The 26,817-nt window shown below is 35.9% G+C and overlaps 1 protein-coding gene across 7 annotated transcripts in view; it reads right to left on the bottom strand.

The window, feature by feature from the left end:
* Window positions 1-746: 746 nt before the first annotated feature.
* NKTR (natural killer cell triggering receptor) overlaps window positions 747-26,817 on the bottom strand; it is a 42,475-nt gene continuing 16,404 nt past the window's right edge. The window contains exons 7-17 of one of the 7 annotated variants that reach the window (XM_080639465.1): window positions 17,753-17,782; window positions 16,752-16,897; window positions 15,269-15,491; window positions 14,523-14,678; window positions 13,518-13,605; window positions 9,657-9,802; window positions 5,714-8,641; window positions 5,429-5,541; window positions 5,050-5,109; window positions 4,385-4,483; window positions 747-2,999 (exon numbers count right to left, since the gene is read on the bottom strand). In XM_080639465.1, the coding sequence (XP_080495591.1) occupies window positions 2,818-2,999; window positions 4,385-4,483; window positions 5,050-5,109; window positions 5,429-5,541; window positions 5,714-8,641; window positions 9,657-9,802; window positions 13,518-13,605; window positions 14,523-14,678; window positions 15,269-15,491; window positions 16,752-16,897; window positions 17,753-17,782 (4,171 nt within the window). In that variant the 3' untranslated portion in view covers window positions 747-2,817. The remainder of the gene's footprint in view (window positions 3,000-4,384; window positions 4,484-5,049; window positions 5,110-5,428; window positions 5,542-5,713; window positions 8,642-9,656; window positions 9,803-13,517; window positions 13,606-14,522; window positions 14,679-15,268; window positions 15,492-16,751; window positions 16,898-17,752; window positions 17,783-26,817) is intronic. The other 6 variants (XM_080639467.1, XM_080639466.1, XM_080639468.1 and 3 more) reach the window with 6 other exon arrangements.

The following is a 26,817-nucleotide window of genomic DNA, read 5'->3' as shown; positions in this document are numbered from 1 at the left end:
TCATTTTTTTCTGGAACAGAAGGTCTAAAATACTAATGGATTAGTCTGCTGAGCCACTACATCTGCCAGATTGAACTAATACCACATTTCCAACATGCTAAGGAAATGATGTGGGAACGTGCATTTGGGAAAGAATATTTAGTGAAGTAGTTAAACTCAGCTCATACAGATATTTCCGTGTAGATCTGGTAAGTGTATCCTTTCACAGAGGATAGGACCCTTTATACACCTTTAGGAAATGGTCGCCCTCAAATCACTGGGAAATTTCAAAATATTTGCTCTGACAATGACTTATGTAAACCTAGCACAGAGTCTTGCTGAGGAATCATTCCTTATGTAGGTCAGGAAAAGGGAAGGCAACTTGTATGCAGTCTTGCAAAGGAGAAACGCAGATACAGAAATCAAAGTGTATTTTTAATTTCCCCTGCCTGTTTCGCTCAAGCAGCAATGGATTGTTCCAGATGTAGAGAAAACAGTATTTGCAGATACGTACAAAAGTTTATTTTACAAACAGCGACTACTTTTGAGTAACAAAATTGCAAAAACATAGACCAACATTAGAAAAAACAGCTCAGGGGTACGTTTTCTATCTGAAGCAGAATTTAACAGACTTCATTAAGTAAAAATACTCCCTCCCCCCTTCCTTCAAACCCCTCCCCCAGTCATCTACCAGATAGAATTTCTTTATAAAGCTTTAATTCAAGATATGAAATAGCCATTAGTGGCATTACAGTAATTTTGGACAACTGCAATTAACTGATTGACTGTATTTTTATTACCTTTTCCTGACCTTAAAAAGTCAACTCTGATCTGAAATATGACAAAGTCCAATTCTGGAGCAAGTTCTTCTCGAGTAAGTAAATGATGTTTGTAGTTGTGCATTTTTATAGACCACTAACCCACTAGTTCTATTTTCTCAGTAAGGGAAAAAACAAAACTGTGAAACTCTTTTGAGTTAGCGTTATCTGTTCAGGACTCTGAAATGGTGGCTACTGTTAGAAACGTGCCTGTAGATGTGTACTGACTTGAGTAATAAATGCTCTTAATGTTAAAAGGCCCAAGAAGCTTACAAAATATTGATTTGAAAGGATTACATGCACACAATTTTTCATGGAGCTTCAAGAGGAGGAAGGGTGTAAGCCCAGAATTTTGTGTTCTTCTCAAAAGTGGAAAAAACAATATGAAAAATTCAGTTTTGGGAACTTACTACAAATGTCTTACTCAGCTGTTCATGAACAGAAATGGAGGGCACCATCGCTATCTTCAAACTTCACTTTGAGCTTTCTTTTCATGTTTCTGAAGTGTACCAAAAGCTAATTTTGCATAGCTTAATTCAGTCAAAGAGACTGCATGAATTAATGTCTAAGCAAGAAATTACCACTTTCAATTTTCAAAGCTGTTGGGTCCTGATGAGGTTGTTGGGTTTTTTGTAATTTCAGTATCTGAAAAATTTGAGAAAATGAAAGCATCTCAAGACATTACAGAAAGTCAGTAATGAAAACTATTATCATACAACAGTACCCATTAGCTCTAATAAGGCTGTGTTAGTCTGTTTTTCCACTACAGAGCCCACTTTTCAGGTTACATTATGCCACTATAAAACTGTGTCTAAGTAGACAACTTCCTAAACACTGAAAAACTATACAAATTATTTAAAATCAACTCAAATCAGAATATCGTAAAAATTGCTCAGTGCTCTTCAGCTAAAATCTGTGGGGTTTTTTGCAAACCATTTACCTGTAACACAGAGTCATTTTTGGTATTAAACTTTACTTTGAAAGTATTGTCCATGCTTTTTATCAGGCATACCAGGCTTTTTGTAGTTGTATCACTTTAACAATATGTAGTTCAGTATTTGCAATATCAGTATCTGATATTCCCTATGGCAAATGAAAAATACCTACAGACATTCTTATAAAGGAACCATTATGGTTTGTTTTCTCAAAAAATTATCATTACGTATCATTAAAAAAGTGTTTTGAACAAACTTGCGATATACTCAACAGTTTACAGCATTCAACTTCAAAATATGCTGAAGTACACCAAGCACTGTAATGTGAACTGAACTGAACTTCAAAATTTTTAGACACTTAAGAATATTGCTGTTTTATCACAGAATTAAATGTAAAGTTTAGACAAGATGGATATTAAGAGCAAAATCCATCATGCTTTTGCTCACTATAGTCAGCTTAACAATTCATGTTGTGTAATCTCACCCTTTTCAGCAGACTTCTGAAATATCACAGTACAGAAAGGATTAAGACAGAGTGGCAGCCTTTGTTTTCATCACCTAGCTCTTGTGTGTATGCACTGTATATAATGCAATAATCAACAAGACATCACAGAAACCCATCTTCCAGCATTAAAAAAAGCATTTTAATAAACTAGAAATGGCAGCCTTTGTTAGAAGGTTTGTTTTTTTTTCTTCACAGTTTTACAGTTGCTAGCATCTATTTAACAGGAACAGGCAGGAAGACCTAAGATGTTTAGAAACATACTTGAAGACAGTAACAATAGCTGCACCCAGAAAAGCGGTGGCAGCAAACTCGCCTGTCATTCATGGCTTGGAAACCTAATTCAAGGAAATGATACTTTTTTTTTTTCTTTTTTTCTTTCATGTTTTGTAAAAGCAATTGATATTAAAAAAAAAAAAATAATTAAAAAAACCCAGTTAAGTTCAGTACTTCATACTTGTATGGAGTACTATGCATGGAGTATAAATGACTGTATACTCCATAGGTATACAGTATACTTATACTTCATAAGTATACAGTCTCTCAAGCGAATTCACCATTAAATAGGAAAGTTTCAGCTAACTCAGTAAACACCCTTCAACTTCACTTGTGACACTGTCAAAACAGTTTTAACATAACACTGAAAAAAATTATTAAATACAGTTTCCATCGTAAAAGAAACGGTTTCAGCTGTATCTGCTGCTTTCACTGGGGCTTCGATTGTTAGAGTAACTGCGATCGCTTTCACTGTCAGAGCCGTAAGATCTATAAAGAAAAGATTAAAATGCCTCAAAATTGTATTTTGAGCTTCAAATTCAAAATTTCATCATGTAAAAAAATAAAATGTCAAGACGCACAAGAGACAAGAAGAAAACATAAGAAGTCTTTTAAAGGATATTTCATATAACTGAAGTATTCATTAAAGGACTCTCAAAATTAAAATGATGATTAATTCAAAGGATGAAAACCCTGTGTAACTCCAGTCAAACAACTGTGGTCGTAACTACATAATTTCTTGTCTTCTCTGATAACTACATAACTTCTTGTCTTTTCATCCCAAATAACTGGGTTTGTAAATGCTAATAGCTGACTGAGAAGTATATTCTAATAAATATAATTTTATAATTGCAAGCATTTTCTCAATTGAGATAACCTCCCAAATCCTCTCTTTATATATATTACAGTGCTTCATCTGAAGAAGGATCTTATGAATTAGGCCCCGTAACAACAGCAGGGGAGGATGACTGTCTGCAGAGTGGAAATTGTAGATTAAAATGTTTTGGCTTATCCAGACAAATTCCAAGCACCTGGCCAAACATCAAGATAGAGTCCAGATGGTTTCAGACAAGCCACAGGACATATTCTAATTACATAGAATAAACTTTCATTAGAGATTTTCTAGCCTCATGCCTGTAGAGAAAGCTTTCTAAACAAAAGGTGAACACATCCTAATCCAGCGTTGTTCCTCTGAAGCTTCCCAACATCCTAGACCAATGATTTTGTAAGTCTTTTTTCCACACACTAATCTCATTTATTTCCCCTCAAACACATGATGAAAATTGTCCTACTGTCAGAGCTAGATGTGGAAATGGGCGAGAACAAAGTCCATTAAAAGCTGGTACAAAGTTGTGAAAAAATAAGCATGAGGATAGCAGAGGATAAAAATTTACAGTAGTCTCAGAGGTCTGCCTGATTCACCACTAATGTGGGACATTAAAAAGGTACAAAACAAATAATCACTGATAGAATTTACCATCCAATGACATTCTCTGCACACCAGGTAGTTTTTACTCACAATAGGACACTTCATTTAAATCTTATGTGCACTGTAGTTTTTAAGAAACATTTAAAATTATTAAAAAATCCCACATATGTATTTTGAAGCATAGATACAATGAACTGGAGCCTTCTCAAATATTTCTTACCCTAGTTTCTTCCCCATCCTCAAATTTAGTACATTAGAAATTCTGATTTCCTCACTCACATACTTGCTCTAATTTGAACTGGCTTTAATTACTACTTTTGCTAACAATGTATTTTTTATGCTTGGGGGAAAAAGAACCACATCAGCCTTCATGAACAGCCTAAGTATATATTTAGCAAATTCTTTTGCATAAATTCAGTGTCAAGTCATGCTAGCAAAAACCTACCTGGATCGCCTATCATAACTTCTGGATCTTCGATAGCTGTCACTCCTTTTACTTCTACTTCGACTTCTGCTGTAGTAACTATCATACGTGTATGACCTACTTTACAGTGAAAATAAAGTTAAGTGTAAATTTACAATTCCTTGTGTAAAATGCAATTTAACATATGTTTTAAAGACATTCATATACAGAGATGAGCGGCTATACAGAAATTACTTTTGAAGGGTGTGTCAAACAATAATTCTATATTTTTTAAAAGTTTAACTACAAGTATCTTAAAAACAACAGTAAAAATCTCAAATTTATTAATCCAGAAAAGAGCTACTAACCATTTAAACATTTTTACATTTTACATTTTCTCTACAAATTGTAGATGAAGTAAACATCATTTATACCTCAGGTTTTTTTTAACCAATAAAGGGAAATGGGTTTACTATTACTTATCTTGTATCACCTATAACTGCAATGCCAAGATGATTATTATTTTCAGCTTTTAAACGTATCTAATGTCTATTTTGCTTTGATTCAAGGTGATATCATGATATTATAAAACCTAAGTACCATAGATAAAGAGGTACTCTTAGATTTTATTTTTTTTATAATACGCACATTTACTGCAGAGTTTGTATAAAACTATAATACAGTTTTTATAAAGCTATAATCCATACCTGGATCGACTATGATGATCATAAGAACTACTTCTGGATCTACTTCTACTATAGGTTCGACTGACGAAAACAAAAACACAGAAATGTTTTAAGTTAATCAGAAACAAGTGCTGAAGAGAGAGGGAGGAGGGGGAAGAAAGAGGCAAGGAACATGTTTTGCTCAGAATTTCTTATCCATACTACAAAACATTAGATAAAATTATTTTTCAGTAACAGGAAATTCTGAAATACAACTATTCTAACCTGCACATTTCAAGTAGCTACTTCAGACTGCAGTATGCATAGCCAAGCATATAGCCAAGCTCAGAGACTGAGGCATCAGACTGCTGTGCCTGGTTTGTAATACAACCTAACACTGTCCCCAGTTACAGAAACTTACCTACGGCTCTTGTAACTGTGATAAGAACTACTTCGACTTCTTGACCGATCTCTACTATACCATCCTCTGCTTCGGCTTCTTGTATAGCTTCTTGATCTACAATGTACGAACAACTTTGAAAAGCACAAAATAGGATGTAACTGAATAGAAGAGCATTATAAACCTTCATCTTTTAAGCTAGATATTTATTCCATACTTGATAAGTGACATAGCTAAAAAAGAAAATAAGACTTCAAAATATCAGAGCTTTCACTGTAAGTTGTGGGAGCAGCACAAACTTCTTACCGATATGAAGATGTAGAACTTCGTGAGCGACTTCTTGAGTGACTGTAAGATATGGACCTTGTTCTGTGTCTGGATTTAGATTCAGATTTACTTCGAGACCTACTGAGACTCCTGGATGGGCTATTATCATCTCTACTTGGAGATTCTTCCTCACTGGAACTTTCTTGGTTCCTTGGCCTTCGATTTAGCCGTGCTGTTTTTCTAACTTCATCAAACAGAGATCCAGGCCTTACTTTATTTTTAGCTTTTATTTCAATTCTTAAACCTGCTGGTTTAGGCTCTGGTGCTGAAGCTATGTTCTTAACTTCTGCAGCAGTACTAATTGTGGTTGGTTGTAAGTTAGCAACACCTTGCAAAGGCTTCCATTTGTTATCTATCATATTGCCTTGTGTATTTTCAGTAATTTCACTTTTTAAACTACAGTCTTTAGCACTAGACACAGGGGCAGAATTATTTTCTTGCATTCCCATTTCTTTTTCTTCTTTAATATTTATGAAGTCTATAACATTGTTTCCTAGTTTGACAGCATCTTGTTCAGGGGTCTTAACCTGTAAATCTTTGTTTATACTAGCACCTAAAGCCTGAGGTTTAGCAGTGAGAATGACAGGAGACAAAACATCTACATCAACCTTCCCTGGTGAGTTACGATCTGGAGTACAAATCTCCATGTTGTCATCTGTCTCAATAACATCTTGCAATCCATTCTGGTTACTTTCTTCAGCTTGTTTCATCTCGTCTTTGCAAGTGGTCACATTTATTTCTGAGTTTAAGATACTGTCTGAAGTATTCGTTTCAGTGCTATCTTTATTAAGGTTATTGCAATCTGGTGAGGCACCACATGTAGTGTTTTTACTTAAAACGTTTTCATCCAGAGAAGGCTTTTCAGTTAAATTTCTCATTTTATCTTTGACTATTTCATCCTTATCATAAACTTGGTTTTTATCTTTCATGTCCCTGTTAAGCTGCTTTTCTTTATCATCCTTGGTAACTGGTTTTTCATTTATCTCATCATCATCTTCTTCATCGAACTCCAGGGGGGGCTGCCAGTGAAACATTTCTTTTCTTTTCTGAACTTTGTGTTTCTTCTCCTTTTTTCCTTTTGATTTTTCTTTTGATTTTTTTGAACGGGATTTTTTAAGAGATTTTTTCGATTCACGGTTGTGTTTTTTTGACTTTCCTTTAATGTTTGTTGAGCCAGAACAAGAGCTGTCAGATTCAGAAGATGACAACTGCTTGCTTGTCTTCCATGTACAATCAGAATCCAGAAAGCCTTCTGAAGAATTTGATTGCTTTTTTATTCTTTTGGTAACACTAAGCTCTGTATCAGATCCTGATGTGGCCTCTCCTTCTTCTTTGCTAGAGGAGAGTCTGGACTCTCCTCTATTACGCCTTGCCTCTCCTTTTTCAGAATTTGATTCAGAGTCCCATTTACTACCTGAATAGGATTTCTGTTTAGCTTTTCCACCACCTCTAGGTTGCTCAGAAGATTTCTCCTTAGCTGCTTTCCTTTTAGCATCATCAGAATCCTGCTCACACTTGGGTTCCTCCTCCCCTTGCTCAGAACTTAAGCTATTTTTGTCCTTTTTCTGAGTACCTCTTTCTAACTGGAAACGGCCTTCTTTTTCTTGGACTACTTTCATTTTGGCAGAATGCTCACTGTCAGTAGATAAGTCTGAAGATGATGAACTGTCACTCTCTTTCAAGCCCTGAGAAGACTCATCATAGTCTTTTGTACGCTTATAAGGGACAGTGCTTTCAGAGCTTGTTTCTTGCCTCAGTTTAAGAGACCGAGCTTTCTGATCACTTGATGCAGATTTTCTTTTGCTTCTGTCATCATCGCTAAGGGAAGAGTAAGATGTTGACTCACTATAACCTGACCTGTCACTGCAGTATTTACTCAGTGATGGTGATCTGCCAGAAGAACGAGATTTTGTCCTAGAGCTAGATGGACTTCTAGATCTCGTATAAGATCTTGAGTATGACCTACTTCGAGAAGACCTGCTTCTTGATCTCAAACAACTATCTGAGCTTCTGTCAGTATGGTATTTGGAATAACCACTTCGATCGCTATCTGAACTCCTTTGTCGCTTATGATATGAGGAAGCAGTATTAGCCTCTTTAACAGCTACTAAATTGTAATTAGTTTGTGTGGGTATTAAATGTGTCGTTTTAGCTTTCATTTCCTGAATTCGCTCATAAGATGGCTTCCATGGTTTCTGCCCAGGTTTCCACCTTGACGGAGGTGGACTCTCACTTAAGGGTATAACAGGGAGGTTTTCTGAGACAACTGGTGGTACAACTTTATCACTTGGGAGTATAACTGCTCTTACAGGCTCAGCAGTCTTGGTAAGCTTATTCTCATTTAATCGTGCTGAAATATTTCGTGGAGAACTGGAAACTGTCTTTTGATGCCTAGGGTTAGAACTTGACCTTGACCTACTTCGTGAACATGATGATTTAGAGGCTGATCTTGATCTAGAGCTTCTTCGGGAGTAAGATCTTGATTTAGACCTAGATCTGGACCTGTAGTATGATCGAGTCCCTCTGCTTGATAAAGTTGATGAGCTCTGGTCTTCCTTGTCGGATTTAGACCAGTCCCTTCTGGATGAATGTCTGGAAGACGATGAAGAAGAACGAGATTTCCTGTCACGATCACAAGATGATTTTGTCCTCCTGAGGAAGGAATGAGAAGACTCCACATCTGATGAAGCGGACGTTTTCTTCTTTTTTGTTTGCTTGTGCTTCTTGAAATCCTTCTGCTTTTTGGATTTCTTTTTATGTTTCATCCTTTTTTTATCTTTTCTATGTTTTTTGTGGTGGCTAGAGTATCTCACAGTACTTAAATCAGAATAACCATTACGTGACCAAGATCTTGATCTCCGGGACACACTTCTTTCATCCCATCTGCTTGTACATGGGTCGCTCAACCTAGAAAACAAATAAACCCCACACTAAGTGGAAATTCTTTAAAAACTTCAGATAAATTAAGTATTTTCCACACCTCCAAGGCAAGTAATTAAGTTTAAGAGAAATTAATACACACCCCCTTTACTACCAGACAATTATGTTTTAACTGAGCTTGTTACACTCTTTTTAAGAGTACAGAATTACATCACTATCAAGAAAGCTACTTCTCTCTAACAAGTGAATCAGCCAACATCAGAAGATTTTGCATATTGTAGTGCCTGTGTGAAGAGAGTCAATGCTTTAACTACGTTAGACTATGAGTCTTTGACATCTACCACAAAAGGATTCTTAAACATTTAAATACAAATTTTAAAACATCTTATTTAGTATTCTTTTAGGTGGTATGTTGCAATACAGCAATAAACTGAACACACTCAGTATATAAAATTATTCAGCAATAATTATATGTAATGTTATTCAGTTTTTTAGCAATAATTATATGTAATGTTCTTCAGTTTTTCTGTTTATATCTATCCTAACTTGTTATATGCTCCTATTTATTATCAAGTTATCAGAAATTCTGAAGAGCTGGCTTCCATCTCAGAGTTTGCAATTGCAGAAAAAACATAACTAAAACAATGTAAGAATGATGGATTTGATTGTCTTACTTGGTATTCAAAGAAACCACATAACCAAGTTTGAGGCTAAAGGAAATCTGACATGACTAGCTCTAGGAAAGCAACAGGAAACTGGACAGGTCAATTAATTACTTCTTAAACAAATATCCGAGATGACACCATCACAAACAACTCTGACACTTTTCAGCTTGTGTTCATCTGGTGTCCCATTAGCAAAGCAGAAAGGTTTTAAGAAAGTTTTCCACTTTTATTTTTTTGGAACTTAAATGGAACATGTTAACCATAAAGTCATTGACATTTTCTTTTTTTCAAACATGAATGACATGGTATATGCACACAATTTATTAAAGCTTGTGTAAAAAAACCAAGACATTTTAAATTTGTAGTAAGGATCTTACTTATCGCCTTTACTCCACTTTTCTCCACTAGGTGGTCTATATGTTCGTAATCTCTGCATTTCCTCCTTCCAGTGAGGAGGGGTCTCACTGCTCTCATCATCATCAGATTCAGAACACGATCGAGACTGAGGTGGGGTGTGATATCGCTATGAAAGCAAGGAAAGATAGTTACATAATATATTTTTCTTTAGAAAAGACTAGACAATATAGCAAATAGAACCATTATCATAAAATCCTACAATGGTTTGGGTTGGAAGGGACCTTAAAGCTTATCTCATTCCAGCCCCCCTGCCATGGGCAGGGACACCTTCCACTAGACCAGGTTGCTCCAAGCCCTATTCAGCCTGGCTTTGAACACTGCCAGGGATGAGGCAGTCACAGCTTCTCTGGGCAACCTGTGCCAGGGCCTTCACCATCCTCACAGGGAAGAACTTCATCCTCAGAGCTCATCTAAATCTCCCCTCTACCAGTTTAAAGCCATTCCCCCTTGTCCTATGCCTAGATGCCCTTGTAAAAAAAAGAAAAAACAACAAAAACACAAAACCAAAAAACCCCCCCAAAAAACCAACCAAACGAACAAAAAAAAAAAAAAACCACAGTAAAAAAAAAAAAAAAAAAAAAGGGTGCATGCATACCTCTTCATTACATAAGCTAGACAAGATTATCCACACAAGGCCTATGAGGAAAGCACAAATTCCAGGTTTCCTGCCAAAAATACCCACGTTCAGTATGCGTATGTCCCACACAGCTAGCTGTATCTTTTCATTCTCCAAGAGCATTTCACAAATTGGGCCCCAGAGCTAACCCATTTTTACCAGACATAAAAGGAAGAATCAAGAAGTAGTCACGGATTCTCTTTACATAACACCTTTTGGAATAACACAATTACTGCAGATAACCAGCTTTTTTTTTTTCAGGATACTAAAGCATGGATGTTTCACTTCAGTTAGCAGACTCTTAATTGCTTGTATGAGAAAAGACAAGCCCTATTTCAAAAGTTAATGTTGTTCACTCCTTCAGAAATGGGAATCCAGTGTAAGAAACCTTCCAAAAAAAAAAAAAGAAAAAAAAACCAAAAAACCCATCTTCCACAGAAGTGTAATGAAGTATCATGCTTAAAACATTACACTTAAGCACAGCATTTAAGTAGGCAATAAGAGCTACTTGTGCAGCAGAGAAAGAACTCAAATGTTGCTAACTCATTATTTTCCATTACCCAGTTGGATACACACTTAGGTAAATTCTGTGAGGAAATTAGATGCCCCTTGACTCAATAAAGAAAAACATTTGGAATTCAGTCAATTATTTTAAGCCACTTATAAAAAAAAGCAGTATTTAGGGAAAAAATATTGCCCCCCAGAATAAATACAGAAAGATGTATGTATTGGTTTATTCAGATGATTATGGGCAGAAGTTTTTAAGACATCCTGTTTATATAAAAGATAACCTGCCATGAAGATTTGGAGGTTTTCTACCCTTTGAGCTGAAGCAATGACTACTTGAAAAAAAGCTCTTACAAATAAATGGCATTCAATAGGTTGCAAAAGTGTCATGGACCTTCCTAATTCTCTCATATTACATTCACGAGTCTCTCAGAATCCCAGAAGATTCAAAACTAAAAGCGAGTATTTTGAAAAACATCAGACAAGTTCACAAACTTGGATACAAACTTTTGCTAATTGGTCTATCCGAGATAGGAGAAAAATGTGTTTCTCCAACTAAATGCTAGCCCTAAATTATTTCTGTTATGACGTTTTCATTCTTGATTTTGCCAAGAAGGTACCAAAAATATGAAAAACAAGACGGAGACACCCAAATCCCTGGCAAAAGCCAATTCCACTCAACTTTAAACTAGTTTTCCGAAAGTCTTTATTGACATAAGTATTTTAAAACACTCAATTTAAAAAGCTTCCTTTCATGGATATCACAAATACCAAATAAAAATGAAAGATTTAATGTCATGGCTGGCAAATGAGGGTTGGTTCTCAGGTGAGGCTCAAACACTACAATACCTTGCTCCATGCTGCAGCCAAGCCATTAATTTTGTGGCTTAAAATAATTGCACCACAGGGATCAAGAGAAAAGTACTTCTCAAATTCACTGGCTACCACATAAGAAAATAATGCTCAGAGAAGCCTCAGTTAAGACTATTGTAATGAAAAGTGTCTTCAACTACACAGATACTGTTGTTAGGTGTTTTTTTTTTGGGGGGGGGTGGTGGGGTGTTTTTGGTTTTGGTTTTTTTTGAGGACTTCCACCTACAAAAAAAACTGTCAGGACCAAACCTTGGTTTGGTTTATGGCTACCCACATGCTGCTTGCTAAATTGACCCAGGAAAACATTCAAAACGGGAAGAATATACTCAAGTCACGGTATGCTACAATTTGAAATACACCGAAATCAAATGCACAATTACAACAGCTTTTCTTATTTTCTCCCTCTTTTACTGACTGAAAAACATGAGCATAGCTGCGCAGTGCTTTGAGTCCCGTATTGAGGTTTATTAGAGAAGAGACAAGAAACGTTTTGTTTGAGTAGAGTAGAACTAAGGCAAAAGCAAAAGTCTTCATGATACCAAAGATGTGAAGTGGAAGTGAGATTTGCATTAACAGAGGCAGTCTTCAGAGAGGAAGGTAGGGAAAAAGAAGGACAGATTCTGCAGGTCTGTAAAAAGGCTTTGCTATCAGCACTGTAATGAAGTAACTTCTTGCCCATGCAGAGCCATCTATGAAATGACATAGACATGATCTCAGCCAGAACAGTTGATGAAATTTGGCAAGCTACCATAAAATCCTAAAATAGTTTCGGACCTCAAAGCTCATCCAGTTCCAACCCCCCTGCCACGGGCAGGGACACCTTCCACTAGACCAGGTTGCTCCAAGCCCCATCCAACCTGACCTTGAACCCTGCCAGGGATGGGGCAGCCAGAGCTTCTCTAGGCAACCTGTGCCAAGGCCTCACCACCCTCACAGGGAAGAACTTCTTCCTCAGATTTCATCTAAATCTCCCCTCTATCACTACCTGCCCTTGTCAAATGCCCCTCTCCAGCTTTCTTGTTGGCCCTATTTTAGGTACCGTGAAGCTGTTCTAAGGTGTCCCTGGAGCTTTCTCTTTAGGCTGAACAAGCCTACCTCTCTCAGCCTGTCTTCACAGCAAAAGTGCTCCAGCCCTCTACATGAAACTATATTGAGTGGCTCAAAAAAAAAAAAAAAAAAAATGGAAATAAAAGGTCGACAAAATGTCAAAAAGCAGAACAAACAATGTAAGAGATTCTGCCAAAGTTGCCAACAAAACTGCTGTTTCTCAGCAATGCTAAGTACAGGCATCAGAAGATGAAAACACCAAAACTCAGGAGGACAAGCAATATACATCGCAAAAGACTGCATATACTCAGGATGCTATAGACCTGCCTTGTCTCCTGTTACATATTACAGTCCTAACACTGAACAGAAACAGCAAACAAATCCAGCGAGTGGAATAAAAGCTCTTGTCACTTCTCATTACTTTAGATCTTGTGGATCATATGGGATGACTAGATGAATTACTTTCAATCTTCAACAAAAATAATAACAAAAAAAATTATGTCTGAAGACTTCTCATAGCTGAGGAGTAAGCATTCGTTTTCCCAAACAATCTTCTTATAAAAAGACAGTAACAAGAAGGATGGAATAAAAGTGTTATAAAATGAACTATCAGGCTACAATATTTCAACCTAAGCTGGAATCTACAACATGTCAACAACAGTTAAAGTGTCACACAAAGCCTCAAAGGAAATTCAAAGCTGAAGGTCAGAGAAGATACTCTGGATAGAAGGGGGAAAAAAAAAAAAAAAAAAAGAATCAAGAAAAAATTGCCACATACTATCGTGCCTCTTCCTTTAATTTTTCGTCCAGATTTAGAGACTGATGGTTTCGGGTCAGCCAGAACTGGCGTAGTATCAAGAAGCTTCCTACATAAATTAATAAAATATGAGCTTACATGGAAAAAAACAACAAAAATTAACTTGAATTAATTTTAAGTTAATAATGCAAAATATTAATCTTGTTTATCTTAAGATGGCAGACCTAAGACTTCAGTGAATTCTCCAGGAAATAAAGCAAGAGACGAACAGTTCTGCAATGAAAGGCAAATCAAGATATACTTGTTTTCAATCAAATCTGCAGCCTATCTGACCTCTCCACCTGTAAATAAATGCTAACAGTGAACTTACAAAGCACTATTAAAGTGGTAAGTGGCTTTTCTAAAGAGGTTAACTGCATTTGGTGCACAAATCATGAAGACAACATGGACAGAAGAGTTTCAGGATCTCCACAGTTACACAACCACATCTTAACTCAGAGAATGGCAATTCACAATAGTTCACAGGTTCCAAAGCCTTGCTTCTTTCCTAAGCAATAAGAGGTAACTCAGCACTCCTTTTTACAGTTTGTGTAATGTCCTTAAGAGAAGCAGGTAAGGCTTTGAAAACATAAATAATGTTTCAAGGAAAGATGTACAGGAGACTACACCATTAACTGAGATGAACCAATAAAAAAAAACAAATCACCAAGCTGATTTTAAGAAATATCTGGCAATGTAACATGTAACATGTAACAATGTAACAATGCTGATTTGAAGAGGTATCTCACAATGTAACTTATTAGCTCATCTGAGTCCAAATGCAAAGAAATTTGACAGAAAAAGAACCAAACTGCAATTTAGTAGAGGTGCAAAACAAAGAAAACTGCAAAAAGGACAATTAAATTACCTCATTTAGACACTAGAGCCATTGTTTGCTATCAGTACTAGTTACTAGAATGGTAACAGGAAAATTTTTTGCCTAGTTTCCACCAAGAAAACATCATAAAAAGGCTCAATGTTCCTTACGGTTCAGGTTCTATATTGACAACGGGCACATCTCTTCTCAGCAAAAATCTATTTTCAGGCACTGGGGGAATTTCTTCAGGACGTACCACTGGTTTGTCTCTCTTCGTGCTAACATCACCTGCTTTTTCTGTTATAGCACTCTTGTCAGAAAGGCTGCTATGGGAAAAAAACAAGTTGATAAATTAAAATTAACTGTCAACTGATAAACACCTCTTTTCAAAGCAAATTCAAAAAAAAGCCCATGTGATGCATCAAGTTTAAGATGGCTTAACAATCAAAACATGCTTCATTCACAACCCATTTTAAGCTAAAAAGGAAGGATATACTATTACCGGAAGGAAGGCTCAGGTCTTGCTTTACAGCAAATATTTTTGCTTTGAATTTGTCATTTGGCATGAAATATTTTAAAATCGAATCAAATATATACCAAAAATCTATTACCTGACTAATCTTTAACATAGGTATACTGAGTCCCAAATACTTTAACATGCTGAGATTTATTCATTTCAAAATCACCTAGCTTCCATCTACAAAGATCTTAAACTCTTTCATGGAAAAATCTACTCAACAAGCTTGGCTTTAGGGGTTTTTTGGTTGGTGTTTTTTAATAAAGATCAAGCATCAAACCCCAAACTTAAATAAAACATAAATAATTTTCATATTAATTGCTTGAGTACTTCATGAAAACAAAGTAGAATTTCTCAGATTTCTCTGAAATTGTTAAATTTTAGAGACTAGTCACCCACCGTCTTTGGTTTGAGGTTCGCCTGCACTTTGGATCCTCTTTCTTCTTCTCTTCCTTTCTTCGTTTTCTTGATTGTTTGGTTTTAGCTCTTCTTTTACGCTTTCTTCTTCTGCTTCTTTCGCTTTCAGCTTCACTTTCAGATGAACTTTCTGAAGAGCTTGATGCACTGGAGGAGGAGTCTGAAGCTTCTGACTCAGAACATACTTTCTTCTTCTTCTCCAAAGCTTAAAACAGAGATTAAAAATTTACAGTGTGCACATCTGTGTGTGTAGTGTGTATGTATACAACACAAAATATATCATTTTATATATGTATAAAAACACAGACACACTGTTTCAGAAGAGCTCTGTGAACTTTTTTCACAATGACAAAATAATAAAAACTGATTTGTGCCTAGTCTAAACCCTTACCACTAAAAGATACAAATATTTTCCCGCAAAGATAGTTCCTATGGAGTAAGCTGTAAGAACTTCCATGCACGAATTCTACCATATAAGATGACATATCACTGGAAAGCCAAAACATTTTATATTAATACACAGTAAGTTTATAAATGAAGTTCAACATTAACATGTGCCAAGCTAATATAAAGAAAATACAGTTTTAAGAAGGAAGGTTTCCCCCTTTTCTAACTTTTGATAAAGGTATTTTAAGTTGTGACACTGAATTCACACCTTTAGGTTAGAATACACAGATAAGAAAAGACCATCTATAGTAAAAAAAAAAAAAAAAAAAATTTTTAGAAAGCAATGCACAGGTCACAGAACAAAGTTTAAGAAAGAAATAGTCATAGCCTCAGCTGTATATTTCTTATTTATAAATTTTTGTCACTCTCTCTGCATGTGATACTTTCTTACTCTATCCTCCTGACTTTCTTTAAAGGACATAAATAACCACATTATCCTTAAGGAAGGCCAGAAATGAAGGGGAAAACACAAACTTTTAACACTCTACTACATTATAACAACTGTCCAAACACGTATTTAAAATAATTTATTCCCTAAGAATTCTTGTGAAATTATGTTGACTACGTATACTGCGTATTAACATTACATGATGTTACAATTAAAACTCTGGAAACTGCACAAAATTCTACCCCAAGAAAATCGTATTTTGAATCTCTACCTTTCAAACTCAGAAAATCAAATTGTAATTATTTTTTGCATAAGTCACATTATCCTCAAACATTAAGAACAGGAAGCACGGATACATTTGCCAACACACAAAGATTTAGGTCAGAAAAACCTTCTCCCTTGCTATGCGTTCCTCATCTATGCCTGCTTTTTCAAGTTTTAAAGGCTTGTAAGACTTAAGATTCTAGAGATTCACCATAATGATTTTTTGATGTTGGCAAAATTTTCATGTTCTCTGAACTCTAAGGTTCGGACTCAATGATCTTAAAGGTCTTTTCCAACCTAAACAAATCTATAATTCTATGAAAACAATATCAACATTCAACTGACTTCAGATGTATGTATGCTTACCATCTTTTGCTGATTTTGTAACAAGCACCCCACAGTCAATAACTCGTACATCTGCATAGGGCCTACTTGCAGTATCGGTTTTCAGATTTTCTATTTGTTCTATTACCTCAAACCCAGAAATAACCAGTCCAAAGACAACATGTACACTGCAGAAATAAAATATTTGGAAAGTACATTTATATATTGCTGTAATTATTCTAAAATGAATTTCAGATTTAAGAAGTCAATCTGAACTAGAAACATTAAGCTCTTTAAAATGCATTAGAGTAATAAACACCTTGTTTTTAATTTTCACATTTACAACAATGCTAAGATTTTACTGAAACATGAAAAAAGGGTCCACTCTGGTTCAGTGAGAGAAAAACTTGATGTCATTCCACCCTCTTTTACATAGGCACAATAAATAGATCATTATTCCTAACATATCCTTCTACTTTCGCAGTTTCATGCAATAGAGAGATCATGAATCCATGTATAAAGATGACAAAGAACTGCAATTTTCCCCAGAAAAGAAGCATTTATAGGTCTATACAAACTCAGCACACAAATTCCCATTGGCATTGCAGGGACAGTTATAACTAAGGAATCCCCATTTCTGTCCAACATATCCCACATTTCTCTCTCCTTCTTCCGTTTGCCCATAACTTATACTGCAAGGAACTAACCTATTTTGGGGATAAAACCACACCACAAAAGAGAGTACTATCCAAATACATTAAACTTGACATTTCAACTCACTGATTTATGGATTGAGGGCAGCAACCAGTTTTAAAAAATTATTATTAGGGTTTAAGCCCTTCCAAGTTTTTGACCAGCTTTAGGAATTAAGTTGCAACTTGAAATTTTTCTAGAACTGAAATCTTTGTTTTCCTTCTTCTATTGTATAGTCTTCCAGAATTAAGAATTTGCTTCCCCGTTGTTGTCTACTTTAAATATAACATGTGAAGACTTACAACCTTCAAATTTTAGACATCATGGGAGGAACTATAAAGGATTCTTACCCATCGAGATGAGGAGCAGGTTTTGTTGTTCTGTTTGACAAACAGCAAGATGGTAAGATGGAAAAAAAAAAAAATAAAAAAAAATCAGGGATTCAGATGAAGTAAAAGAGGAGAATGGAACAGGGAAAAAAAAAAAAAAAAGAAGTGAAGGTAAGACAAAAAAAATAGTGAAAAAAATCAGTTACACACATAGAATTAAAAATATTTTATAGATTATACATACAGGCTTTCTTAAACTTTTACATGAAATTTATTTGAAGCTTAGCTAACTATGCATACTTGAAAGATGTACTAAGTATCATTTTAATGCATGCAATAAACAATTTTGAAATAACAGTCTTTAAATACACCTTAAAATATAACTCACTAACATTTTTAGTCACAGAGAAGATGCAATTTGGCATTAAATACTGGGTAACTAATGAAATTTAAATGTTTCCGAGACTGTTAGGTTCTTACGTTGCACGGTCACTATAAAGTCAGTTTATTTAAAAAGAAGAGAGTTATCACATGTGACAGATACTTTGCTCCCCCCTCCCACTTCTTTCTTACTTTCCACTTCCCTGATTGGCATCGTGACCCAGAAAGCAAAGCAACACTTTAACCATCAGCTACAGCACTTCATCAGCTCACAGGCTTCCCAAAAGCAACAGCAACATAATGCAAGCAGACATTATGTGCTGCCCTACAGTTTACTACTGTGGTTAAGTGCAGATTTCCTCCCTATTTTTCAGCTTCCCACCTTCAGCCATTTGTAGCCTGAAGGAACCACCTTCCATTTTGTACACTATCCTAAAAACAGGCCTTTGGAGTTATGCCAGATTTCTGAGTTGACTTCAAATTGGAATATTCAAGGCTGTGCATATATGTTAAGATTCACCCTTTTCATGGTAAGCTATAACCTAGTACTTCTCTAGATCCTTTTCCAAAAAGGAAAGGAGATTACTTTTGCAAGTAAGCCTGCATTAACGCTGCACAGGGAACCTTGCTATGTAGACAAAATCTGTAAAGACCATCAGAGCAAAAAAAGAAAAAAAAAAAGAAAAAAAAAAGGCAAGCTAATTTGCATCCAAAGCTATTTTAATATTTGAACACATCCTTCCTCTCTCTTCCACAGGCACTATTTTGCCCTTCCAGCCTTCTTCCACTGAACTCACCTCTCAATATATAATATATATAATCCATCACAGACACTTTTTCTAAATTTACAGTAGCACAGATGTGGTACAATGAAGTCAGTTTTTCACTGCTAAAATAAAATACTACTTCTAAAGCACGTATCTTCACTCAAGTTTTGAACTACCCAGTCACAAAACACTGCAGTGCTGAACACATGCCAAAAGATGGAACTGTGAATCAGGAGTGTTTACACTCTTGATTTTTTTTTTTATATATATATATATTTTTAAGCTCCAAATGCCAACCAGACCTTCCACTTCTGTAATACTGAATAATATAGTATATAACTTTTACATGGGGAAATAAAAGCTATCAGGACAATGTTTAATTTTGCAATAGTTGGGGGTGTTCTTTGGTTTTCCCTTGCTAGTATTGCTACAAATAAAATGTTAACAGCTTTTGAGGTTCTTTAAGCAAGAGTTAACTGCATTAACAACCTGCTGCTAAGCAAACAGTTTAAGCGGGCTTAATTATAAGGCTGATTTAAAGTAGTGAAAAAATAGAAGTGGGTTACTTCAGTGAAATCAATAATAAACAAGACTAAGTGCTTAGAATTAGCTAGAAACAGCAGTAGGTTCAAACACACTCGATGTGGAGGCTGTAGTACTGTGCTCCTGCCATGCCAAAGCAGCACTTGAAGACCTTGAGCAAATTACCTGATCATTTACTTTGCTTAGACTAGTTCTCGATAGCAAAGAAAGGGATAGTTGGCACATTAAAACTCATGTAGAAGTTTCTTCCATTGCACTGACAATTTGAAAAATTGATTGAATTTCTCTCATTTACTTGTATATAAAGTGAGAACACAAGGAAGAGAATTATTCCAAAAGAAAACTTCAGATGCATGACGAGGAGTTAGGTGACTTTAACAGACTTCCTATGGGAAGAAGAAACCCAATGCCTCGCTCTGCTTTTGAAAGTTTTCTCATTTCAATGTGAAGGTTTTAACATGACATCTCTTTTGCAAACATGCACTTTAAATGACCACTTCAGAGTTGTCTAAGTATGTTCTGCATTTTGACTCTTGAATGTTTACTTTGGCTTCAAAACAATCAGGAAAAAACCTACTTACTGCCTTTGCACTATAGAAACCTAGAGTCACGATGAGTTCCTCCCCCAAAATAATATTTAAACATTTCTATACAGAGCTTTTATAAGTTATAACACTCAAAATCTGCCTTATACTGTTATCCATGTTATTTATAGAACAAATACCTTTCTTCACTCAAGTTTAAAGAAAATTAGCTTAAGATACTGATGAAGAGAAAAGCATCTTTTTGATAACAGCAAGTTATCACCCACCCCCCAAGAACCTCATTCCTAACAAAGGATTCAATGCACATAACAATATGATCAGAAGAAAACAAGAAAGATAAAAACAGAAAGAAGAAAAGGAAAGGACACAGCCTTAGAGGAATGAGACATTACCTTTGGAGCGCACGATGTAACACTGTTTCTGTAAATTTTACACAAAAATGGCAGAAATAAATTGTAATACATTTTCAGACAAAACTGAGTCTATGTTTTATTAAATACAAGTTTAAAATTAATTTAATCAAGTTGTATGCAGAACAAGGATGCCTAAAAGAGGGCTCTAAATTTTCTTTAGAATACAAGTACTTTGAAAACTACAGTAAGTTCTCCTTAAAACCAAAAAGAAACCTGTAGACATAACCTGCTTGCATACACTATTAGAAAGATAAACAGTTAGAAAAGAGAACCCTCCCACTCCCCTCTAAGTCTCAATCCAGCAAAAGGGTTAGAACACATGCACAACTTTAAGCATATGAATAACTGATTTCAATGGGTTTATTCATGTGCTTGCAGTTACATAGGTGTTCAAATGCTCTCCTGAATGCAGTTCTAAATATATGGTTCAAAGGATGGCACACCATAGCATAAACGTTTTGATTTACAAGTGAAATGTGTAAAGTCAGCAAGTTTACAACTTCATACATTTCATAATTAGCTGACAATTTCCTTGCATCACGAAGCATTTCTAGAGCTAAGAAAAATAAGTGGTTTCTCTAAAATAGCTTTATCGCTTGTGTTCAGAATTACAGAAGGACAAACACATGGCAGACAAAAATACCATGGAATCATAGAATATGCACCAGCTACTACCATACATTTATTCTGGTATAATTCTGAATATCAGCAATGTTTTAAAAATGCATTATCAGTTGAGCTTATCCATATTGCTCCCCCCATAAACTATTAGTTCTTAATTATATCTCTGCATATTCAAGCATGGAGATTATGGGGTTTTTTACTTATTACATATAAAAGCATCCTGTGAATACTTTCATGTGGGCTGTGCTTTCACGTAAACTTTTGATCAAGCCAACAGGACTTGCTTGGGTGATCAGTGCACATGTACCACTTTTTACTCAAAGATACTGCAATGTCAGCCCTTTCCATTAGAAATGTTTAGATTTTTATATCACTGTCAAATGCTCAAGAATTAGCTCAAAAGCTATTTCATTCACAGTAAAAAAAACCCAAACTGTTGATTAGAAAAATACCTGTTTTGAGACACCACAGACTGAGCAACGAACCACTTTTAATAAGCTGGTAACATTGAGAAATCATTTGTAAAATCAAAACAGAAGAGTCCTCAAAATTTATTTTATCCTTCATTTAGCAGATCAAAGTGGTTAGTTTGTTGGAATTTAGTAACTAGGCATGGCACCACACATTAAAAACATTTTTAGCACAAAAAAGGTATTTACTTTTGAGCAAGAAAGCAGAGCTTGACCCACATTAAACCAACAATACCCTCAATATGGAAACAGAATAAATCTACCAGAAACAGCAAAACGGCCTCAAGTTTTAAATAGCTTTTGAACACAGAGGCAATAACTACAAGCATTTGAGCTGATAAGGAACACAACCTAGCACTACTCTTCTAAGTTGTAATAAGGACTACGTGGCTAAATAACAAAGCAATAAATGAATTATTACACAGAACTTCCCAGAGACAACAAAGAGGTGGGTTACTTTTATTTTTTTTCCTTCTATTGTTTTCTTTATGCTTCATTCTGCACAGACATTTCTCTTTATCTGATAAGTGTAGCTTGACAGATTGTGTATGACCACAGAAGCAAAGTTAAGCCCATGCAAGCATTTCTAGGATCAGGAATCTCATTAATTTTATAGCACTTCATATACCCATTTTCACACTTATTTTGTGTGCAACTTTCCCTACTAGCAGGCTGGTTATGGCCACATGCATGATGGAGTTGCTCTAAATAGATAAGATACCATTAAGATCATCAAGCTGGAACATCCAAGGACAGGCCAACTATTCCTCCCTGACTTTAACTCAGGGAACTAAAGACATTGGCTGTATTTGTGCAATGCTCTAGATGCACTCCCCCAGTAGCTACTACTACTTGCATTTTCAGCAGCAGTTTAAAACAGATATAGTAGTACATGAAAAAAGGAAGACAATTCTAGAGTGGGTCCTGTCAACCTCAAACCCATCCCTGAAATTCTGTATCTGAGTATCAACATGGAAACAGGACAACTAAAAGTAGATGAGCACACTCTGGTGGTGCTTAAAATACTTGCTAAATAACTGGTGGTTCTTAAAGGAGTTATTCACAGAAAAGAATCAAATTAAATAGTGGCACTATCTGAAAATACAAATAGCCAATTTATAACCTGGTACCTTACAACTACCTTCAACACAAGATGCAATTAAATGCTCCAACAGATCCTTTTGGGTAAAGAAAAACTGAAGTTCCAATATTTCACAAGTCTAAACAGCACAAAGGGATACTCTCTGTATCACACTGGATTTCAATAAAATGCATTTCTTCAGACTAGGAAATGTTTCTTAATCACATGTGTGAATAGACTTGGACTATTTAAAGTACATGTGCATGACAATCATAATCCTTCCTTAGCTCAGCATTTCCCCTTCAAGCCAACTATTACTCCTACTCAGGTAAGGACAAAAATTATAAGTGGGGAAAATTAGTCAATAAACATTACACACAACACTTGGGACATTATATATATATAGAATCATAGAATAGTTAGGGTTGGAAAGGACCTTAAGATCATCTAGTTCCAACCCCCTGCCACACACACTTCTGACTCTTTTTTCTGCTTTTGCACTTTGCCAGTTTCTACCAGGCTTTTATCTTATGTTCACTCTTTTCACACTGGCCTCACTGGAGCTCCCTGACAATACTTACACTGTCTATTCCCATGCACAGTTCTCTATTGTTGCTTATAAATGCTTCAAGCTCATTCATGCCAGAGAAATTCTTGATGAATCAAAGAAAGTTGATGATACTTTAGGACTAGGCAGATGCTTGTTTACTTAAGATTAGTCTGGAGCTTCTATTTCAAATAAACTGACCACTGTAGCTCAACTTTTTAACAATTTTTAAGCACTGCACAGTTGTCTTGTTACCAACTTGTTAGTGCAGCCTGCCAAAGAAATACTTGCTGTCCAATTCCTATCTCTAAAGACTAGCTATTCCAAATGACATTTTCCTGTGGTAAGCAGGGAAAGCACTTCTGATGATTAAGCAAACCAGTTCTGGTCATAATTCTTGCTATTATTTTAGCCCTACTTGGGCAAATACATAAAAATAACTTATTTTCACTCCTTATCTGCCATATTAGATGTATATAAGAAGGAAAGAGACTTCTCATTCCTGAAGTTACCTATGAAAAAAAATGCAGAGGGCTAATGAAATATCTAACCAGTAAAATTAAACATGTTCAAACTACAAAAAAATAAAAAATAAATCTAAAGTCTGCCACTGAATACTGCCTTTCACACAATTTTCAGGTTATACATTTGAAGAACATTTTTCCTAATGATAAACTACTTGAATAACTGAGCATTTTTCTGAGTACAAGAAGCACATTCTACATTCTAATTTCAGCTTGAAGTATATCACTAAAGGAAGCAAACATTTAATTAAAGAAAAGCTGTCTAGGTGCACAACATATTCCCTAAAGTAACTCAACAAATGTCACCAAGCAAGACTAACTGCTTTATTATACTGCATTTTAGAGTTAAGACAGAAACTGCCTAGATAAAATCTTCACTGCTTGTTTCCTACTTTGAATCTTAAAATCCAAGTTTTCCATATTACAAAGCTGAAACTAAGGGCTGCACTATTAAAAAAATCTGTACAAAATGACAGATTGTTGAACTATCCAGCCTGGCCTAGTTGTAAACTGAGTTATCAAATGCGAACCTGACTTTGCAACTGACTGTACGCACACATACATGCTGTTGTAAGTGGCCTCAGAGCCTTGTACACATATTCTGTAATTCTACAGATTCATTCCTAGGATCAGCTGCAGTACTGGAAGCTAATGGTGGGGTTCAGCTTAAATGCATAAACCTGAATACAGTAAAGGCATCCATAAGCAAGGTAGGCATCTCAGCTGGTGGTCAGATCTGGGGAGAACACTCAACTGCTGACATACAGAAATCCTGAGCTGCCCTACTTATTGTGCCTGGCTTCAGCTACTACTCCAGGAGTGCAGGGGGTCTTGTAGGTGCTACATCATATTCACACTCCCCGTCTTGGAGTTCCCAAAGGTGTCTCAAACAGCATTAGATGCCTGCATACAGTAAAATGAAAAAAGCCCCAGACAAGAGGATTGCAGAAGTCTAGAGCAATTAGAAGATGCTCTAGATGACAGCAGCCCACGTAAACCTCACTGGTTATCTGGGAGTTCACTCCTGGGCTTGATTCACTCGCCTGACTCTAGAGCAAGATGGTGCCACTTATGACATTACAGGATCATAGAACGGTTTGTGTTGGAAGGGAACACAAAGTTCTTCCAGTTCCAAACCCCCTGCCATGGGCAGGGACACCTTCCGCTAGACAAGGTTGCTCAAAGCCTTGTCCAACCTGGCCTTGATGCTGCCAGGGATGGGGCATCCACAATTCCTTAGGGCAACCTGTGCCAGTGCCTTACCACCCTCATAGTGAATATCCAAAGTAAGGATATTCAAGAAATCTGCATGGGGAAGGACAATAAAACAAGAGACCTTCACAGAACATACATGGCTTTCTCTTCCAGCAGCTGACGGCCAGGTAGGACATGCCAGGACCCTAAAATGCCTTTAGATTTCCTACAGGGAGCTGAGGTGAATCTAGCTTACATGGAGGCAATCATGGTCAGACAACTTACTCTGCCTGAATACCCACCAAACTAACACTTTATAGAGAATTGGGAGGGGAAAGGGGAGCAAGGAGGGGAAAACTGAAGAAATCTGCATTAAATCTGATTAAAATACATTAAATCTCCATCATTCAAAATAATTCTGTGTTTGGTGAAAGTACTCTTAAATACTGTTCATGTTATTGTTCCCTGTAAATTACAATTTAGCATCCTACACAACCTTAGATTGTTTTGGTGTGCGGGGAGAGACAAGATGTTTATGTCTATTAAATCTAATCGAATAAGGAGCTGAGCCTATTGAGCATAAGGGAAATAAGATGACATCTGAATCGAGTGCAGGAGAGAAAAGAAACTTTAGAGCCCTCAAATGAAAGCTTCTTGACTGATGTGACATCATAAAGTTTCCATGTATACTGTTCAGATAAGCTTAAAAATGGAAAATTATGGCAAGAGAACCAAGAGATAAGTCACCAAGCAGTAAATAGTGAACCAATGTTTCTCAGAGAGCTTATTAAGCCACATTTTCAGATTAATGTGTATACATATCCACTCAGATTTACTATAAGGAAGCCCAACATCTAAAATTTGTTTTAAAGATGACAGAAAACAAGTTTTTGACACAATTTTATCTCTATGGAAAGTCAGAACACTGGTAACTGTGAAAGACTTCCTCTTAGGTTCCTATTTATTTTCCATTTTTAGGGCATTCTTTAGGAAGAAACCTAAAAATGTCTCTTATCTGAACTTCACCATATCATACTGAAGATCTTTTTCAAGCAAAGAAAATAAAGAAAGATTCTTGAGGACAATTAACTCCTTTACTGAAGACAGGGAAGCGCCATTCATTCTTATCCCCCAAGAAAGATGGCAAAGAAAAAATAGGTTTTTCTAGTTAAGTAACTAAACCAAAATTTACTTCTGAAAACACCAGTGTTATTTCCCAAAGTTGTTCTCAGCACAAGCCCAAAGCTATAATTCAGCTCTTTCAGCTGTTAAACATTAACAGAATGCAATTTTTACAATGGATTTAATAGGAGGAATGATCATGCAAAAATACAGCAAGTTTAAAACTACTAATACTGAATCTAGAATACAACTAACTATTGTAACCAGAAGACCCTGACACATCAAACCTGAGTATTTACTGATGGTAGTCTTGTGTATTTTCTACAACTTAACAGAATATGGCTATATACTGGAACAGATTATTTTTTTTTTTTTTTTAAAGTAATGAAGGAAAAATTTGACTATGAGCACATAATTTTATATAGTGTTGGTACCAACACAGTTGGCATATGTACAAGTAAACAGAACTGTGTAGCAACATAGAAGAAAAGCATGTGAGGAACAAATATTCCAAAATCTAAAAAAAACCCCAGAATAAACAAAAAACCCAACCCACAAACAAACAAACAAAACCACCCACAAAACCATAAATAAAACCCTACTCATCTTCCCCCCCCAAAAGAAGAGACAACAAAACCCCCAAACTAAATCTTAAACTATCATATTTTAACAAGCATGTGCAAATCCACACAAACCATCTCTAGATCTCGCTCCCTCTTGCGTACAATACTCAATATTGTAATTTGCAGATAATCTGTTAAGATTTGGTTGGTGCACATACAAAGCCAAAGAATCTATTTACTGGACATAAGAACTTACTACCCAAGCTGCATTTTTAGGGTTAAAAGCAATGAACAAGGAACACCCATGTAGTA

The sequence above is a fragment of the Psittacula echo genome (assembly GCF_963264785.1).
Source record: "Psittacula echo genome assembly, chromosome: 2".
Classification (NCBI taxonomy): domain Eukaryota; kingdom Metazoa; phylum Chordata; class Aves; order Psittaciformes; family Psittacidae; genus Psittacula; species Psittacula echo.
This window is presented reverse-complemented; position numbering and strand designations above follow the sequence as displayed.